Raw genomic sequence first — 21,663 nt, 5'->3', positions numbered from 1 at the left:
TAAGAAACACTGAAGTTGAGATTCTCTCTCAACAGAGACTCCCTTTCAACAAGGGAAGCATTCTCACTACTTCGGTTATCACAATAAAACAACTAATTCCGACAAACTGAAAGAGAGAAAAATGTAATAAAAGAACTAAAGAATCCTGGTTCAAGATCGTTTCCTTAGATCCACTCTAATATCATGTTAGTGTTTCTAACCAGAATATAATCAATGTAATAATCAGAACCTTTAACAAGAAAACCCAAGAAAAACTAGACACAAAATTTGCCCTTGGATAACCATCCTACTTGAGGGAGAAAAAACCAGCTCACAAAATGATGATCTATTTATTGAGTTCTCAAAACAACAAAACAATTACAATTACTTCTCACTTATGATTGAAGACAATCATCAGTCAATTAATAAGCTTGATATATCTCCTTCATTGATTGAACACTCTGACTACATACAACAATAGACCAGAATATCTCACGGATATTATCGATCCTGAGAGACGATTTACAAAACACAAATTTATCACTCATAGTCAGAATATCTGATGATATACAGTACTAAAAATTTACTGTTACAGAATGATACTTTAATGCTTCAACCTCAGTATCTCCTTTGTTGCTCACATACCCAGCTAACATGCATTCTCTGTGAACGATAACATTATTGACTTTATAAAAACCCTATTTACTTACGGTAGAGAAGGAGTCCAACGAGCATGACTGAAATGTGACTATCCCAAAGTTGTGTTACCAAAATGCAAAGGAACTCCCACGTAATTGCTAGAGTTGGCAGTTACAAACTTAGGCAAAAACACACGATGACCTCCCAATATGTACGACTGACTCGAAGCCATGAACCATTGCCGAAACCCATGGTGATGCCAGTTCATACAGTGACGATGCCAGTTCATACAGTAACGATGCCAATTCATCATGTGATTCAGCAGCAGCAATTTGTGAGAAGAATAAGAATCAAATCAATACAAGATCCGTTTTCAGCCGAAAATGAAGACACCTTTTGATGCCAATGCAGACCATAATTGATGCCCAGATAACTCACAATAACAAAGAAAATATAGAAACAACTCAATGCTGATAACACGAATTACACGATACTAGCAGGAGACACGAACTCATATCACATACTGAAACTGCAGATCATCATAGTTATGAATGATCATCACAGGTATGAATGACAATTATGTGGTAAGTTAGTGTGGCATTGTTTTGATGAAATCATACAGTGGTTACATAAGATCATAGGACAGCCTCATTTTAAAATTGCACGAATTCCAAGAATTGACAGTTTAATGCTGCCAACATTTCGGCGTTCAACTCCGTTTCATATGGCCTGAATCTCATATCGTACAGCCCTTCACTAGCCGTGTATGGAATCGATCAAGGACATCATACAACACCGCTGCACCATACAAGATCATTAAAATGTATGAGTTGGCAAGAAATTTAAGAAATCCTTGTTGTATGGCAAAACCTGAACAATGTACAGTGGCTTTTGATATAGTTTTTGTGGTGTCCAGACCTTCCTCACCAGCAACATACAACATGGCCATTATGAAATCAGATGGAGGGTTCATGGTGGCGTAGTACAACAACATTCAATCTTTCACATTATACGAAAGCACCTCCATACTAAACAGGAGCATCATTCCCACATGCAACATCATAAGTTCATTCTTGTATGGCTTCTACTTCCAACCAAGGAGGGACCCAGAAGCAAGCTCATATTGCAAAACATTCAGAGGAGTCAGCAATCTATGCATTCATGACCAAATGACCTGCATGTTTTGTCTACTCTATTTTATGGTAGTTAATTAATAGATTGACCGTTATGAGAGGTAAATAGAATAATATTGTATTATTTACCTTATAAAGGTCATTTAAGTCTTTTTTTAAGTTGTCAAATTAGTTAAGTTAGTAACTTTCTATTTTTTGTGTGTCAATAACGTAGTTTAGTATATTTCTATTTCCACTTCTAGTAATGATTGTTTCTTTTAGAAACATCATCTTTGAATTCTTTATTTAAGGCGTCTTTGCCTCCTTTGTAAGCACAAAAGTATGACTAATTAGGTAAATTGAATTGGCAAAGGTAAATGCTTGAGTGTAGGATATGATGCATTCAATTCTTTGAATGAATGTTTTGGTCTTTTCCACATGGTTTGGAGTCATATTCTCTATTTGTAGGAGTTTTTAGGGAGGCTCTGAGCATTTCTGCACCATGCTAAGTGGTTCAAAATTTCACGATGTAGCTTACAGGGATGTGGTCTCAGACCAGCATCAGAAATGCACCTTTAATATTTTGTCACTTTGGTATTTAGAAGAGAGGAGCTTTGAGAAGAGTGTTCAGATACCACTGGATTTTTCAGAACAAGGCCTACCATTTCTGTTGAATTTGAATCGGAATTGAAGGAAAAGGTCTCAGATACAATAGTTGGCAAGTGGATTTTCTACATAGCATCCCCTGAGGCAGAATTCTTAAACACCAATGATAGGGTAATGGAGGATTCTCTGTGTAGTATCCCAAGGCAGAAGTTTTATGAACCAATGATAAGAGGGCAGGAGGATATTTCGCTGCCTTTCCTAGATGGCCCATTCTCTTATCTTCAATATGTAAGCCCTATTTTCCTATTGTGCCACCTCAGTGTAGTCTTAAAGATGTAGTTCTTTCTTTCTTGACCTTGCTATGCTAATAGATAACCTTTTGGGTATATTGAGAGATGAAATTTTGGAAATTTCTAGCTTGTCTATACTGCCTCAATCTTGAAGAGAGTTATTGTGAGAGCAGCACAACATGATTTTGTTGAACCACGTAAAGATTGTTTAAAATGTTGACAGGGCTGTTGCTGTTCCATCTCTGATATAGTTGTAACCAGCTGAGGGATGGGACACCCTGTTTTGTTTTTAGTGTCTTCCTCCAGGCTTTTGTCTGTACTTTGATGGCATATATGGAGTTCTCAGCATTATCCTCTATTTAACAGGCTATTATCTTCGATGTGGGTACCTATAGAACCCACAACTACATTATCTAAAACACAATAGAAATTATGTGCCAAATTCTTATCAATTAGCATTTCAAAATTTGATAAGGACTATAAAGTAATGGTATGACATGGACTGGTCTTCTGCTGTTTTTTAAGAAACTTAATGTACGGTATGGTTCAAATTTTCAGTTAAAAGAAAGTGTTACCTGTATTCTGCTTTTTAACCAAGGCAAAATCAAACAAGATTCAGAAAATGGAAGTCATACCATTTTTGGAACATGTGGAGCAATACTACAGAAAGCTTTCATCTCCTCTCTTGAAGCCAATGCATCTATGAAAAGTACATCTGCCTTCGCATCAGCAAATGCTTGTATCCTCCACAATGATTCCTCCAGTGAAACTGCTTGACGAGCATCTGTCCGTGCTACAATAAGAATATCTGAAGAGCTTTCTTTCCTGGCATCCACAGCTGCTTTTATGCGCATAACAGCCTCCTCTCGAGAAACCACTTTCCTTCCCTGAGTATGGCCACAAGCTTTTGGAGAAACCTTCATTCAAATAGTTAGTCGGGATGTTGTATTTGAAACTTTAAGTTAGTGCAATGCACAACATTTTTTGAAGTAACAATTGAAAGCAAACTTGCTGAAGTGTAATACATCCTAACTAATACAGGAATCTCCAAAAGAAAAAAAATGTCAGCAATATGCACTCTTTAATTTAGTCTTTCATATGCAAGTCCACAAAATGCAACTATAGATTAACATATGTATAACTAAATATGCATTCAATATCATGATGATGTGTGTATCTATAATATTTCCTCTAAACAATATGATGGTCATGATATTTCTATCAGGATTCAGCTGTGTAGTCTTGGGTCAAACTCATTGACCCATGTTTCATGACTAGTGGTTCACATGACACCACCTCTCATGAAAATGAATGGAACACTTAGCACTTATTGCATCTAGGTGATGCTCATAGAGGTGAAGCACCAGGACTTCCCAGAAAGTCACCCATCCCAATACTACTCTCACTCGAGCGTGCTTAACTACGGAGTTTCCTCCATGGTTAGACCCACTATGTTTGCAAACCCAATTGCAGAACCTTCAGCAAGTGTTGTGCCTTATGAACCATTCATAAGAAATCCCCCCCTTAAGCTCATCAATTGATATGTAGGAGATATTTTTTCCACAAGTCAAATTGTGATATTGCTATCAAGATTTAGTTGTGTAGAGTCAAACTCATTGACCCATGTTTCATGAGTAGTGGTTCACATGAACCCTTCTCTCATGAGAATGAATGGAACACAGCACACATCTACGTGATGCTCATGGAGGAGAAGCATCGAGACTTCTCAGGAGGTAACCCATCCCAATACTACTCCATCTTGCACACACTTAACTACGGAGTTTCCTCTATAGTTAAGCCCACTACACTTGCAACCCCATTTGCAAAACCCTCAGTAAGTGTTGTTCCTTTTGAACCATTCACTAGAAAGCCCCTTAGCCTCATCAATTGATAAGTAGGAGATATTTTTTCCATGGCAAGTCAAATTGTGATATTGCTATTAAGAAACTGTGTAGTTTTTGAGTCAAACTCATTGACCCATGGTTCATGAGCAATGGTTCACATGAACCCATCTCTCATGAGAATGAATGAAACACTTAGCAACATTGCATCTAGGTAATGCTCACTGAGGTGAAGAATGGGACTTCCCGAGAGGTCACCCATCCTAGTACTGTTGACCTTATGGTCAAATAATTTGTCAATTAGTGACTAAACACTTGGTCATTTTGGTTGGTTACATTGCTACTAAGCTTCACAGAGTCTACCGAGCTTCACAAGCAAAAAGTAGTGTAAGTCGAGCTTCACAGTGTCCATCGAGCTTCACAAGCAGAAAGTAGTATAAGCCGAGCTTCATTGAGCCTACCGAGCTTCACAAGCCGAAAGTAGTATAAGTCGAGCTTCACAAAGTCTACCAAGCTTCACAGTGTAAACCAAGCAAAAAGTAGTGTTAACCGAGCTTTCTAGTGTTAACCAAGCTTATCAATATCTAACGAGCTAGTCGTGTTAACCAAGTGGAAGGAAGGTAGTGTTGATTGAGTTGTAGTGTCAACTGAGCCCTTCAGTGTTAACCAAGTTCTCCAGTGTTCGTCAAGTCATCAGTGCTAACCAAGTTCATGCCTACTCCCGAGTGATCAATATCGACCGAGCACTAGCGACAATCGAGTGCCAGAGCTTGCTGAGTGTCAGAATATCACCGGAGTGGTCTTCAGAACCCAAGTATCTACAATGAGCCAACCTGGTGAAGATTGTCTGAATATGTTGTAGCCGACTCCAAAAGGTAATTAATTGGATTGGTATATATGTAATATATCTTGTCATATCCAAAAGAGTATGTAATAACAAGTAAGAAGCCAAATGAATGCAAATTAGAAGAAAATGGCTACAAATAGTATAAGGAAAAGCAAAGTCTCATCCATCACATAAAGGTAATCTTTTACATCAAAGGAATCTCATACAACAAACCGAGTTGCAAAGCAGAGATCAACTACTGGTTCATCCTAACACATGCATCAGTCATATCCTCTAACAAGGTGGACTTAACAGTCTTATGCAAAATCTCCTAACCGAGTGCATACTTCATTGTATTGTATAAATCCTTTCACACAGTGGACTTAACAGTCTTTATTGCTCCTAACACAGCATATCAACGAGAAGTGATCAATTGTAAGCCTTAATAGGCCAACTTTATACTGTAGTCATAAAGCTTGTTGGTATCATCCCCACCCCACTTTTACTTTCTATTTGGAAGGTTTCTGGGTTACCAAATATTGTGTCAAGTGTTATGAATGTTTTATTGCTTTCAGTCTTTCATGCATGCAATTAGATCAGAATAGCTTATGAAGGATTTATTGGTGAATTAAGTTAAAAGTTTTATTGGTTCCTAATTCACCCCTCCCCTCTTAGTCACCTAGCCCACCATATATTTTCAACAATTGGTATCAGAGCATTGGTTCTCACATCAGAATTTTAGTAGCTTGAGAAAAGGTCAGAGGCAATGGAAGTATACAAGCTAGACAAAGCTATTGAAAATGACAAGTTGGATCTGCAATTGGCCATGGGACAATTCAAGAAAATGGAGTGACTCTCTCAATCCTTGCAAAGAAGGAAGGAACTAGCAACACAACTGAATGACAATATCTACATAAAAGAAAGAGTTGAAGACATGTACCAAGATAGAAGTTCAGATGAAGCTGATGCAGCAATCAAAGATCTACTTGAAATGAATCTCACTCTCCATGAAGAAGTCGGGAAGCTTAAAAGAGAGTAAGAAATTCAGTCAATCAAAATGCGTGAAAACATGGAATAAAAGGACATAGAAAAAGAAGAGAAAAGATTGCTAACTGAAAAGATAGAAGAGAAGGGCAATGAAATTCATCACCTATCTCTTCAGCAAGCAGATTTGATTGATCAACTCAATTGTGCAAATCAAGAACTTGTCAACTTGAGGACAGAAAATTAAAGATTGCAAAATGATCTCAGCATAGAAAGGCAAACCAATGAGAGGATACTGAATTCTCAAGAAAGCATGAATCAATTGGACAAGAAAACTCAATTTAGACACAAGGGCAAAGCTGGATTAGGCTATACGGATGAAGGTCAACCATCACAACAAGGAGCTCAAAAGAACAAAAGGCCTACTTGTAATCATTGTGGGAAAACAGGGCATACATCGAATAAATGGTGGAGCAATGGTAAATCAAGATTCAATGGAAAGTGTTACAGTTCTAACAAGCACGGACATAGAGCAAGTGAATGCACAAAGAAAACTAAGTTTGAAGGGAAGTGTTTCAACTGCAAGAAACAAGGGCACAAATATTTAGAATGCAAGATCAAGAAATGGAACCCAGCCGAACTAATTGTGAAAGCTATGTTTGGTTGGGATTATAACGCATGGTGTAGATGTTACTTGTGTGGTGAGTATGCGCACATTGGAGCAAATTGCATAAGAACTCACATGAGGAAGAGAGACCCTACAGGAGATGTTTTGTATGCAAAGAACTTGGTCATCTAGCCAAAAACTATATGAACAAAGCTGTAGTTGTAGATGAGAAGAAAGCAAAGGTTAACAATATCAAAAGTCAAATGAGGCAGCAATGGGAAAAGAAATCCCCACAGAATGCAAATCAAAGTTACGAAAGTGTTGACACCGAAGTCAATGTGTTGGGTGACTCAACCATTTCAAACTAGTTATCCATGGAGATTACTAGAACTAAGATTCAAAAGAATACATCTTATAACAGTTCCAATCAGCAAGCAAGAAGATCCAAATCAGCATTTCAAATGCACTAGGATCACTCAGTTAGATGACAGTTGAAGTAATGTCTTAGACCTAACCGAGCAAGGTCAGGTTGCAAGACCTAACCAAGCTTGGATGCAGATGGCGAGTTCAGAGTTATAATCGAGTGTTAATGACACATACCGAGTTCGGAGACCTAATCGAGCATATGGTTGCCAAGTTGAGATCGAAGGTATATGTCGAGTTAATGACTTAACTAAGCAACTCACCCCTGCCGAGTTGAACAGGCTATCACCGAGCTGTCTATAGTACGATGCATTAATGGCGACTTAAAGATAGAATTTGGTTAAAAGGAAAGAATCAAAGGCTTCTATTTTCACCATGAATTCCAGAGCGAATAGAGAAGAGCATTCTTGAGCCCCCAAGCAATTCAGAGCAATTTTATCATGATTAATCCTTGTATCACCGAGCATGATGGCATCCTTATCCAACAGCAAGGTTAAGAAAGGTTCTGAGATGTTGTTTAGAGGTGTTGAGCGTAAAAACCCGGCATTCAAACTTTGTCCAACAATCACAGAGAAACTAGACCCAGTCAGAGCGCATTCACAAATCCCTCCAAAGGTAATCTTAATTCATGACATTAGGTCCTTCTATCATTGTTCAATTCAAGAATTGGGAACTCTGGAATTGAATCAAGCATATGAGGCATTATGTGTGCATGGTAACTTCAAACCCGAGCATAAACATTTGGAAACAAAGGGTTTAACCCACATCTTGCATATGCCAAGGGATTTTAAAGGAAAATAGATTAGGTGTATTCTAAGTCGTGTTTACGACATGCAATTCTAGCTCGACCAACCCATCCAGATAACAAAGAAGATGATCCATAGGGTTATCGGGTTACCTATGGCTAGCAAAGCTAAAACAACAAAAACCCTAGATCGAGTTAAACTGGCGAAGAAGACTCTTGTCGAGTGGGATGGCAAAGGAATGAATCTGAATGGCGCCACAGACATGGAAATTAAGTTCGAGATACATGTAATTGCTCACAAGATTTACAGTTCCAGACGACTTAATAATGTTCCATGTGAAGCTATAGACCTAGCATACAAGGTGGTCAAAAAAAATCTATCATTTGACCTCGCCAAGTTGCAGCTGAACCAGCTAAGCAAGAACATGGAGAGCATCCAAGCATCCAAAACAAAGCCGTGTAAATTTGGCTCAGTCTTGACATGCTTATTCTTTTATGTTAAAAAATTCTTTCCTTCCAAGGGCACTATAGTATGGAAGAAAAATACACCTATTGTTAATCAGATCAATGAGTTTATAGCTGATATGGGAGATAATTTTGAGGGCATCATGGATGCATATTTTGAGACATTCAAGGAGAGAATGCAGAGCAAGTTCAAAATACCCAAGCAGCTAGTTGATGACAATGAAAAAGTCATATGTTTCCTTGTGGACTGTGACAAGGTGCATATTCAAGCAGTTAGGCCAAAAGTGGCATGGGTAAAACCTCTTGGATATGAGGTAAACATCGATGATACCAAAGAGACCATTGAAACTCTTGTCGATGAGCCCATCAATCCAAAGGCACCATATTTTGGTACATATAAAGAGGCAAAAACCAGATTTCTTTAGAAATCAAAATACCTCAAATCTTGAAGAGAGGAAGAAAGAAAGTTGAGAAAATTCAAAAGGAGAGAAAGAAATTTGATTCCCCTCTTCTGCTAATAGAAGGAGAGGGTGTTGACATTGAAGATGAAGGAGGAGAAGAGGAACATGGAGAAGAAAAAGAATTAGAAGAAGAGCCTCCCAAGAAAAAGGGGAAAGCAATAATAAGGATAATCTTCTCCTACCTTCTTCACAAGAAGACTTGCCAAATCCAGGAAGAAGCTCAAATTGCAAGATGAAAAAGAAGAGCAGTAGGTAACATTCAAAAAGCCTACCCCCACTTTTGAAGAAAGACTAAGAAGACTCCAAGATGGTGGAGGTATGGCTGATTTCAAATTCCTTAAGTATGAAACAAGGAAGAACAGAAGCAAAAAGAAGATGCCCTAGTAGCAAAAAATGGCTAAATGGAAATACTCTCCTAAGGAGCTGAATAAACAAGTTCCAGATATCTTACTGAAGGCAATTGCACGTCATTGGGAAAATGTTGTAAATGTTGTAAAAGATATCAAGGAACAAACCTTAAGGAAGACAATGCCAAATATTTTAGATAAGGAGGTGAAGGAAGCATTGAAAAGGAATGAATAGAAACTAACTCCCAAGTTCAATGCATTCTTGATTTTATCAAATGATATTGAATCTGTGGTGCAATCAAATATAAATGCATGGAAGAACATCTATAGATTGCATGTTGTAAAGCCTACTAAGGAGGTTGTACAAATTGATGATGAGAAAGATGATGAAGAAGATGAGGATGATCAAACATTAAGTGAGGATTGTCCTAAGATTCAAAACATTCAAAATTCAAATCCTGAGAAGTTTGCAGCAAAGGTAATGGCCTCCCTCCCTAACTCTCTAAGCAAAGCCTTAGTGCCATCTAGCTCAAAGAAGGCTGCAATCGAGTCACACACAATTGAGGTAAACATAGTTCCACTGAGCAATCAATTGATTGTTGGAGTTGTTTTACCAAGTTCAATGATGAGTGTTGTTACTACCAATTCATCTACTGAGCAGCAGGCTCCACTCTTCATAGCAACAGGCTAGATCGAGTATCAGCAAGGTATTGCAAGCACTCATACTATTGTTGCTATTTCTCCAATTAGTAATATTGTTTCTGCTACTAGTGTTTCAAGAGTCAATGCAATGACAGTTGAGGTTAAGCCTCAACCGAGCACTCAGGATCTAAGAAAAGGAAAGGAAATTATCGCTTCATCTGTTCCAAAGGAAAAGGGAAAAGAGGTAGAAGCCTCCAATGATGAGATTGATCTAGAGGAAGACATTGTAATTCCAGATTGGGATCTCTCCAATCTTACTCTTGATGGCAATTTGGAATGAGTCTTAGAATTCTTCAAAATCAAAGCTTAATACTTTTCAATAAATCTAATGAAGGACCCAAACATTATATGGGAGTATCTAAAGATAATTGCAAAACACAAAGATATGGAACCAAGTATGAAAAAAAATGAGCAAAAGACTTCACATCAAAGATCTCAAGTGGATCGTGAAACCGCAATAAATTAAGATATCAGCACAGCGGAAAAGTACTTATGTAATGTTCCCTTTCAGGATCACCATATACTTTTCCCTAAACTAACAAATCCAAAAGGAAACAAGAGCAAAAATGTAGTTCAAGATGTAATTCTTACTCTTCAATAAGATGAGATATGCTGTATAAAAATCTGAAGTCGAATTTCTCGTATTAAGTTGATCTCTTAGATTGATATCTTTTATCAAGTTGAACTCTTCGGCTTAGTCTGCTCTCTAAATCTGAATAATGCCCTTTTATTGTTGTCCTTCCTTTGTTACTAGGAATGTAATCTCCTTCATACTTTATTGGCAAAAAGATCACCACCTTTTATTAGAATTGAATCACCACTTTTCATTGTCACCTACAAGAATAATATATTATTCCCCAACTTGCTCTCCCTTGGATGTCCTCGAATGAAATATTCTCCCCTTTATATCTTCTAATATGGGGGAGAGTCGCACCTCTTCATCGTGGCTCCCCTTTTCAAAGGTCATAACCTTCAACAAGTAGCACCTTTTTGAAGAGTTGCAACCATTCATAACTTTCTTTTTTCAAAGGAGTCACTTATTTTCTTCTTATTTCTTTTCCTTTCTATAAATTCCTCCTTGCTTCACACCTTCCCTTTTCTCTTCTTTCCTCTTTTCCCCTTTCAAATGAAGTTCTCTTCTACCCTTTAATATCTCATGACATGTAGGCACACACGGCTAGAGACAAAGCATGGAAATATGTCTTTGAATGACCCGACTATAATACTGTGATATGCATAAAAAGAGAAAAACTAATTAGTGCAAGCATATCTCATTTCAAATACCACTTTGGAGGGATCATAAAGCATGGTACAAGGGTTTGTAAGTTTACCACGGATGAAATAAAGAGAGAGATGAATACCTTGCTTGCTGTCCAAGAAGACAAAAAGTTGCAAAGTGAAAGGGCAAAATTGGCCATGAGGGCTACCATTTCAGAGGGCTGCCATTTCAGAATTGCAAGGTATCTCACTATGTCTCCTTTTTAACAATCATCTCTTATTTTCTAATCACCATTATTTGTTTGGATTTTTGCTAAAAAAAATTATCACAATGATATTGTGGGTATACCATGTAGTGCCTGCCCCTAGTTTACATTTTTCGAGCTACATTTATGATATGATTGCCAAACTCTTTTAGGCCAATTTATGTTTGATGAGTAGTATCATTATTTTAGAGATTATCAGAGGATGTTTACACTCAGTTTATTATATGATGAGATTACTTGGTACTCTATATTTCGTGCATGTATGATGATTATTCAATGGTTTTAGTTATCGATGATGATTAGTTAGATGGCTTATTATTTCATGTGCCTCTTATGGATACTTACCCCATACTGCATGTGTATGGTGTGCGTGTTGTTTTATTTATGTATGGTGTTTCTGATATGGTTAAGGAAGGGAGTCGTAGTCACCTGCTAGTCGGGATCTACACGATGCACCACTTCCTGCCATTGCCTGTTTAGCTTAGAATATTGTGTTTGTACATGCGTGGATTTTATGCAGGTTGCAGGTACCGAGTATCGACTTCCCTGAATTGTCAGGATGAGCGTACCCTATCGCACTGTCTCAATGGTAAAAGAGGAGAGATAAACTCTTAAGTCCAAATCCTAAACCCTTTAGCCAATTGTCCTAATTGATAATTAAGACAAGTATCTGAGTTAAGTGCCCTCCGAATGCATCAAATGATGTAATTTCGTGATTATAACCCTTTTTGTTTGATTTGGTATGTATTCTTCTATGTTGGGTTTTCGTATGTTGCTTTATGAGTCCTTGGTGTATTTTCTATAAATTAAGTCTAATTAAAAAGACTAATTAATGATTTAATTTAATAAGGAATTAATATGATATCTTTATATTTAATTAATTAATTAATTAATTAAATAAAAGAATTAAAGTTGGAGATTAAAGTTCAAGATATATTTAGAACAAGATAATATTTATTTAATTTTATAATAATATATTTGGAGTTCATTTTTAAATAAATGCTAAATACTATTGTTATTTAAATTAATTGAATATGTTATCAATTAAATTCTAAAATAAATTAAAAAGTTGAAAGATATTAAATTATTAAGAATTCTAGATCGCATGATCTAAACATGAGTTAAATATAAGAATTAAATTAAAAGATTAAATTACAAAAATTAATAATGTTATTTTAATTTCTTAAAAGTGCACATAAGATTTAAAGTAATAAATTAATTAAGAATTGAAGTCAAGTGAAATTTTAAATAAAGTTATTTAATAATTCAACTTAATGTGCATGAAAGTTGAATGCAAAAGAATTAGAAAAGATAATAAAAGTTAATTTGGAGTTAACTGAGTTGTGCAAAGAGTCTTCTCGGGTAAACGCACAATTAGTGCCCCGAATTGAGGAGAATTTGTATATCACAACTTTGGGGGTTCATTTTTGGGAGATACGAAGTTGGATGAGAATTTTTGGGGAAGACAATTTTTGGAAGCAAATTTCAGAAGGCTGATACGAAGAAAGTCTTGAAGGAGAAGGTCATTGAGAGGAGCGAATTCGCATACAGATCCTGGAGATTGCATAATAGCATCAGGATCAGGTAGGGTCTTGTGTTTTTTATCCATTAAATATGCAATTATCCCTTCCTGCCTTCTTCGTGTCTGGGGTTTGTAGATCTGAATTCTCTGTGATGAAAGTTTTAAGCTTTCAATATTGTGAATTTATTAATTATTCGTCAATAATTTCTGTATCCATGGAGACTGGATGAATTAATTAGAACCATTGTTTTCTTGATTTAGAAATTAAGATCTAATTTAATAAGGGTTTTGTTTTAATGAAATTGAAAGTTCTAGATATATATATATATATATATCCTTAAAAAAAAAAAAAAAAAAAAAAATTTATTGAAAATTAAATAAAAACTAATTTTTTTTAAAATAAAATTGGATTTATTTTATTATATTTGAAATTTTAAAAAAAATATATATATATAAAAAAATATAATAATATTTAGTGGGGGGGGGAGGGAATCACCCCGTACCCGCCCCCCACTGTCGGCAGGTCGACAGTACCTGCGTCGCAGGTACTGCGACGGCAAGTACAGGGTACCTGCCGCCACAGGCCCTACGACCGCAGGCCTGCGGCAGACCGCAGTGTCTCCTCAGCCGACGGGCTATAAACGTATACCTAACTTGCCTTTTTTTTTTTTTGTTATAAAATTTTTAAAATTTATAAAAACAAATTTTATTATTATATAAAATTTTTAATTAATAAATTTTTTTTATATATATGTTTTTAAATTAATAAAGATTTAATTTTTATTAATATTTTTTTATATAATTAAATAATAATGCATTTAACATAGTTTGTAAATTTTAACTTATTAATAATTTTGCTTAGATATTAATAAGTTAACAATTAATGGTTAGTTTAAAATAAGTAACTAGATCAAATGATTATTGATTAATTTAATTAAAATTAGTTTAATTAAGTTAATTAATAATGAATTTTATTTGACTAAATTATAATTTGGATATTGATTTAATGAAAGCTATTATAGAAAAGGGATAATCGTAAAGGGTAGTTGAGAAAACCTAGTTACTTGAATTTGACACTAAACTGAAACATAAACCTTACCTTAACTCAAACAATATACTTTCAGATCCAATCTCTGAGACTTTGATGTTGTCTTTGTACTTTGAATGTTTTGGGGTTGGTTTAGCGTTGACCAGTTCAGGTTGTTACCAGAGGCTCGGGGTTGTGAATGTGATGTCTTGATGATTTGGTCTCGATCTTTCTTAACCTGACCATGGTAATGTGATGAAGTGCTCTATGACATGATTGTGTTTACTGTTTGTTATTCCTTTCCAGTTTCCTTGTGTGAAGCTGAGGTGTATGTATTTGAGAATACCTAAGTTAACCATTTTTGAGTCTCGATCAGTTATATTTGATAACCATTTCTGAGTCTCGATCAGTTATACTTGTATCACTTTCTGGTTGCTCATTAGAGAACCATTGGATTTTGTGACTTATCATTGATGCCTTCAGTTGCTGATAGAGGACTGTTGTGATTACATGATTACTATTTGATGTTATCCGTTGCTCATGAAGAACTAATGTAATTTTGTGGATTATCTTTTTATGATATTTTTCAGTTGCTCGTATAGGACTGAGATGGTTTTATAATGATTCTTTGATTTATGAGTTCATGAGCTAGGGTAGGTTATCTATGTGTAGAGTCGGGAAGTGGCTTGCAATGGGGGTCGGAGCCCTAAGAGGCTGCCTTGAGAAACCCATTGTAAGTCGTTTTTAATAAGTGAAAACATTTACACTAAATGAGAGAAAATGAACCTAACAAGATAATTGTATGTTCTCTCCCATGCCATGAGTGCTAGTACAGACTAGGATGGGGTAGAGAGGACGCTTGGTTACGACCTTGCATTCCATAGTATGCCTTGTCAGTACGAGAGGATACTAGTGGCCGCAGGATCAGTAGGGACCCGGGATTCCTAAGGGATTGCTCGGGTAACTTCTACATGACTTTTGCGATGACACTTTCCCGCTTGCATATTAGGTTTCCTACGTGTCTTGTGGTACCTCTGGGATTTAGATGTCGATCTTTTTAGGAACCCTTGAGTTAGCATACTTATAGGATTTCCTGGACTTAGAGAGTACTTTGATTATAGGTTTTTGTTATCCTATTTGGGACTTGAGACTATCTCCTCAGCGCGGTAGGAGTGGACCATTTAGGTTCCACGCGGTCCGGTGGTAGTGCTTTTACTCTTACCATTGAGATCCGTTCCGTGGTCACCATAGCTGGAGTTTTCGTGATTGGCATTTACCTACACTATGTTCTTGGATTAGTATGATGGATGGTTAGATTTTATGATAGATGTTTTATCATTATGGATGTATGGATGTATCATGTATGGTGAATAGTTTCATATATTTTTACTGTACTTTGTATCATGGATTTGAGGATGTTGTATCTTGATCTTTACATATGTATATTCTTTTAAGCCTTTCATACCCTGTGACATGTACAGTGGATGAATGAGCATTCCGAATTAATTTGCCAAGGAGCATTCGGAACAAATGAATATTATGGATATTGGAGTTTCTGATTATTCTTTTCTATGTATGTGATAGTTGTTAGACTTAGAATTAATTAAATTTAAACGTGACTCAACGTCTTGGGATCTTTAAGAAATGTAACTTGCAATGTATGTTTGTCGATGATTACATGTTATTGCTTCCGCTACTATTTGTTTGATGTGTATGTCATACTTTCTTACTTAAAAAAAAAAAAAAATGTTTACCAAACTTAGTGAAACTTTAGGTTAATTCTTTTGGATCCCTTGGCGGGGCGTTACATACCAGCCACCCTCGATGAAGAAGAAGCACTTGAGGGCATAATGGGCTCTATTCATGGCCCATAGATTCGTAAATCTACCATCCCATTGGCCACCATTTCCACTGGTTCTGTTAGACCATCACCATTTGTGCTTCACACAACTTCTATAGATAGCTTTTTTATGCACAAAAACACACCTAGAGCACAGTCATTAGTAGAGGGTATTGGATGGAATAACGATGTGCATCAGCAAGTTGACATTCAATGTGTCAAGTTTTGGAATTTTAACAACATCCCCTATAATGTTGCAGCAAGTCCCTATTGGCTGAATTCTGTTACGGGAATTACTGTAGCAGGAAAGGGCTGAAAGGCACCTTCTGCAAACTTGAGTAAGAGGTTAGTTCACTTGTTTTAATTTTAAAATGTTCTACAGTTTCATGATTAACTTGTAAGTTATTTTTAATCAAAGTTGTGTTCTTAATGTTAATTTAATTATGTGCTCGTAATTTGCACAAAGATGTTTCTAGGGCCAAAAATGTAGAAGACCAAAAGTTCCAATGGAAAAAAATAGGCTACACCATACATTGAGATGGATGGGCAGATGGAAGAACTATATCATGATCAATTTTTTTGGTTTCTTGCAAGGATCAAGTGGCCTTTATGAAATTTGTGGATGCCTCAAACAAGGTAAAGACAGTGGAAACTTTTTCTTTGTTGATTCCCAAAACCATAGATTGGAAATCCAAGAGCTTTACAAATTCTCCAATAGAATTACCCAATCAATTTTGGCGAACGAATGGGAATAACCTCCTAATTTAATTCCCCTACACTTTACGCTTCACTAAACCTAGGTAGGTAAACCTTCTTTAAACCCTCACGACTTGGTTCAAAGGCTTTTTTATAGCGAATTTAGACTTGGTGAGTTCTTAGGCTGGCAAGGTCCTTGAACTTGATCAAAGTAAAGTTGGATGAATGTTTTGGTATGTTTGAATGTTTACATAACAACTGAGTTGATGCTTGTAAGGAGGGAATATAGATATTACTAACTTCAATTATAAACCTAATAATTGTGCTTCAATGATTTAGAAGACCAATGCCTTTGCTTATTTAGGCAACAAAGTCAACCATAATGAAGCTTATTATGTGCAACTTTATGAGACAATATTTGTTTGAAATAGCATCAATTACTCCTGAGCTCGGCAAAAGATAATTATCATGTGCAATTCTATGTTAGTCCAGAAAGAGTCTTACCTTCTTTGGTGGAAGTCCAATTAGATAAAGACAAGGAAACACCTATTTATTTCACAATATCCCTAGTTGTTGAAGAAAGAATGTGGAAAAATCCTATGCAAAAAACCTTGTTAGAATAATTCAATAATCTTCTTATTGATCATAAAGGACGAACCTTAATTATAATTTTAATCTCTCTGCTTTGAATAAACATGAAAAAGGGCTTTTTATTTATTATTTAAATGTAATATATAAATTATATTTAAGTCATACTTTAATATTCACATTTCTCCTTACAAATAAATACATCACTTTACAAATGCTTCTCCTTCGAATTTGTCTTGTTGCTTGTTATTTCTAACTTGTTACCGTTTCATATACTCTTTATTTTTCAATTAAGAGTTATGGCTCTTTGTAAGAGATGCATCTCTTGCAAGCAATTCTCTCCATTTCAATTAAGATAATTTTTTAGAATCATTACTCAAATATGAATAAAAAATTTCTCAAGTCTCCATACTACTCACACAAAAGCTTTGATTGCCTCTCTACTTAATATATATGATTTTCACTACATCCACTTCTAATACTTTGTAATAATTTAATCCTCCCCTTTTAATCACATTGTTATGATTATTTTGTTTATTTTCTTCTTCGATACTTTGTACCATAGATCAAAATCGCAATATATCACATGTCATATCCTTGGCCGACATTAACACTGTAAAAATCGTCACCAAGAAAATGGAAATTCACGTGACGTTTTTTGAGAAAAAAATTGCGAGATAGTCTAGCGATATGGGCAGTAAAAGTGGCGACAAGTACTAAATATTTTAGGGTTCTCGACATCAAAAAGTAATCAAATGCATTATAATTAAAAACGATGGTTTCTAAGAATAGACGTGAGTTATCTGAGAACAACAGGTTTCTGAGAATTAGCCGTGGGCGTTTAGGGTTTTCAATTTATTTTAAATTGATTACATTTACTTGTTGGATGCTATCTTTCACCAACTTATATGGAATTGGGATAAGGTATTATTTAGAAAATAATGTCAACAACGAACTTATAAATAATATATATGTCTATAACTTCAACATATAGTTTGTGAAGTTTCTATGGTGAAATCATGCGGGATTTTTAAATGTATATGTGAAATTGAATATTTGGATCAGATATTGTGCACAGTTGTATTAAGATATACTTTGAATTGAAGCAGATATTATGTAGGATTGCATAAAGATATACTTTAGTTTTAAGAGCAACCATTGAAGATATCTTATTACAAATCTGAATGCAGATATATTGCAGATTTAAAAGCAGTCTTAAAGGACATTTAATTATCATTTTACATTTTATTAATATAAATATATATAAAATAAGATTACGTATTCATAATGTAGAAAATATATTATTAATATATTTATATATTCTAACATAATATTTTATATTTTATGTTTTTTTTTAATTTTTATCAATCAATATTATTTCATTATATAAAGTTTCATATATATATATATATAATTTTATACATATATTTTATGATTTTACACTTTTTTTAATTAATGGCTATATGCAAAATTTTAATTGTCATATATTTAACTCAATTTTGATTTATATATGATGCAAATCTCAAATTAGTATATGTTCAATAATCTGGCATATATGTGTGTTTTTTAAAAACATTTTCAAATGTTCGATAAAAGTGCTGATTTATTACTGCAATTTCGGCAAGTCCAAGTTTTCTAAAAAAAATTGGGCCGGCCGAGTTATTGCCGAATCTGAGATTTTCAACTATGCTTTGTACCTTCAATAGACTTTTATTATTTCAATTAAACCTTCATGGCAGACCTATCAGTGAGAACGTATGATGACTTGGCGGACACATAATACAAATCATTCAAGCATTTCTTTCGTATCTCCATGTCCATCAAGTTCTATTGATGTCCATTACCGTTGGATGTCTTCTTATTGTGATCTCTTCATATATGGTCAAAGTAATAATTACTGGCTTCCACAACAAAAATGCCGCTCACACATTCATTCTTCATCATAGATTAACCCTTCGAATCACAGATAAGATTAACGGCACATTGTTTTGTCATTTTATCATTTTTCTTCATTATATGATTTCAGGTGTTGGTGTCCACCGGCTCAGGTGTTGATCTGGATACCATATAATATATATTGCTATTATATATAATATATATTGCTATTCTTACTGCATGGCTTCACAATAATATATATCTTCATATGCTCGATACTAATTTTGTTGTCTGTGTGTTCAGTGAAACTTTTACATTTTGACTTTTTCCGTCATTGCATTTATCATTAGGACCTTTGATCTTGTGTTATGGTTTACATATATTTTGTTTGAATTAGAATATGCTGTGAATTTGCTCATATATAATTTCAAACCTCACCATAAATATGTTTGAACAGCAGTCTTCTGACATTTCTCAACTCCATTGTTGCACAGTTTCACTTGATGCATTGCCCATAGCTTTTACTCCTGTTCACGATATTGCTAAATCTCTTATCGTGCTAATCCTGAGCATCCTTCAGATAGTCTTTTCTCGTGCATAGGTTCTCCTTCCTCCTTTTCTGAAAATAAATATATTTGCTTTCACAGGTTACTGTATCGCACATATGGCCTGGATTTTCAAAGGTGATTCTGAAATGTTCACAACTTCACTCTATTCAATTATCCTTCTTTATTTTGAACAGTGCCCTGTTGTTGCTCATATATGCCTGTGAATTCCTCATTGACCAGTTCAAGTCACATGTTCATGCCATCTTTATTGTATGTAGAGTCATGTGTATTCATGGACAATAGCAGAGATAATTTCTTTGTTTTAGACTTGTGGAAATAAAGCAGCCCAATAGCATTCAGTGCCAACAGAAATTCCAGTAATTGGAATTTCCTTTGCATCCATTTTACTTCCATTTGTATCTAAATGATGGTAAATTCTATTTAGGTACAAAATCAAATTTGGAACAATTCATCGATTTTCACTGGGTTGATTGTAACAAGTTATTTTCTTGTAAGCAACAGGGCAACAGGGATTCTTTTGTGCTCTCTAGTCTCTTTTTGTCCCTTTAGTTTTGTAGAAGCATAAGATACATTCCTTGTAATTTTTATCTGAATTGTATAACCCTCGCAATGATGAGAAAATGAGGCATGAATCCTTGGCATCATTATTGTGAGAATGTGACGTAAGGGTGAGAGACAATATATCTCAAAGATTGATAAATCTCGCCCAGGTATAAAAAAGAAATAACATAGGACAAAAAGATTAGAGAGAGTGCTCAAATGGAGGCCCTATTTTGCAAAAATTAGGGCTCCATCAGTGGCTCTTACTGGGGACATGTTCTGTGAGCATAATGAGACTCCAGCTATCTTTGGAGAAGCAGACCAACTATCTACACTCAATCTGATGCAAAGTGAAATTGGGTGGCCTCAGGCCTCCCAAAAGTGAATCCTGCTTCTTTCCTCTATTGAACACCAGATTCTGATCATGTAACAGCTTATTCCTCCTGATCACGGTACTCTTTCCCTTCACCACTTGCTTAGAATCAGAATTTTCCCTTTCTTTACCAACAAGAGTATTTGAAAAGACATAAGCTGTATTAGATCCCTTGTTGTATTAGATGCATCATCCTTATGGAAAATACTTTTTGGTTGTGCTTCATCAATGCATCCTTTAGTATCTGATTTCCTTTGAGAAGTCATCAGATGCACTTTAGCATCTGATTTCAAGTATATTCTTTTGCATCCATTTTACTTCCATTTGTATATAAATGATGGTAAATTCTATTTAGTTACAAAATCAGATCTGGAACAATTCATCATTTTTCACTGGTTTGACTGTAATAAATTATTTTCTTGTAAGCAACAGGGATTCTTTTGTGCTTTCTAGTCTCTTTTTGTCTCTTTTATTTTGTAGAAGCATAAGATACATCTACTGTAATTTTTATCTGAAGAGTATAACCCTCACAATGATCAGAAAACGAGGCATGAATCCTTGGCATTATTATATTGTGAGAATGTGACATAAGGATGAGAGACAGTATTTATCAAAGATTGGTAAATCATGCCCAAATATAAATAAGAAATAGCATAGGACAAACAATTAGAGAGAGTGCTGAAGTGGAGGCCCAAATTTTGCAAAAATTAGGGCTCCATCAGGCTCTAATGTTAGAACAACTTATGGAGATGGGGGTTGCTAATGTTGTGTAAATCATAATCAACAATGCAGCAACATATGTGGCCGTGGGTAGGATCCTCGAAGATAAGAATAACACATTTTTTTGGTTTCCTTGTTAAGCACATGTTCTTGACCTTTTCGAGGATATAGGAAAACTGAATTGGGTGAGACCGGTTGTAGAAGATGCAATAAAGATAAAAATAAATATCTACAATCATCCTTGGGTTCACTGCATTCTGAGATAACACACCCATGGGAAGGAGTTGGTTAGATCTATGGTAACAAAGTCTGGAAAGACTTCTTAACGTTGTTAACATTGCAAAGTGTTATTAGTTATTTGACTTCTTTAAAGCAAATGTTTCTGAATCAACCATGGCTAGA

The 21,663-nt window shown here is 35.3% G+C and overlaps 1 protein-coding gene across 2 annotated transcripts in view; it reads right to left on the bottom strand.

Moving 5' to 3' along the window:
* Nucleotides 1-21,663, bottom strand: part of LOC149562485 (uncharacterized) — a 118,554-nt gene that overhangs the window by 15,369 nt on the left and 81,522 nt on the right. The window contains exon 4 of one of the 2 annotated variants that reach the window (XM_089825971.1): nucleotides 3,262-3,543. The exons of the other annotated variant lie outside the window; for it this stretch is intronic. Within the exon in view, the coding sequence (XP_089682097.1) occupies nucleotides 3,262-3,543 (282 nt within the window). The remainder of the gene's footprint in view (nucleotides 1-3,261; nucleotides 3,544-21,663) is intronic. 2 annotated transcript variants of the gene reach the window in all.

The sequence above is a fragment of the Cupressus sempervirens genome, chromosome 4 (assembly GCF_028749045.1).
Source record: "Cupressus sempervirens isolate cs-2001-9-10 chromosome 4, ASM2874904v1, whole genome shotgun sequence".
Taxonomy (NCBI): Eukaryota; Viridiplantae; Streptophyta; class Pinopsida; order Cupressales; family Cupressaceae; genus Cupressus; species Cupressus sempervirens.
This window is presented reverse-complemented; position numbering and strand designations above follow the sequence as displayed.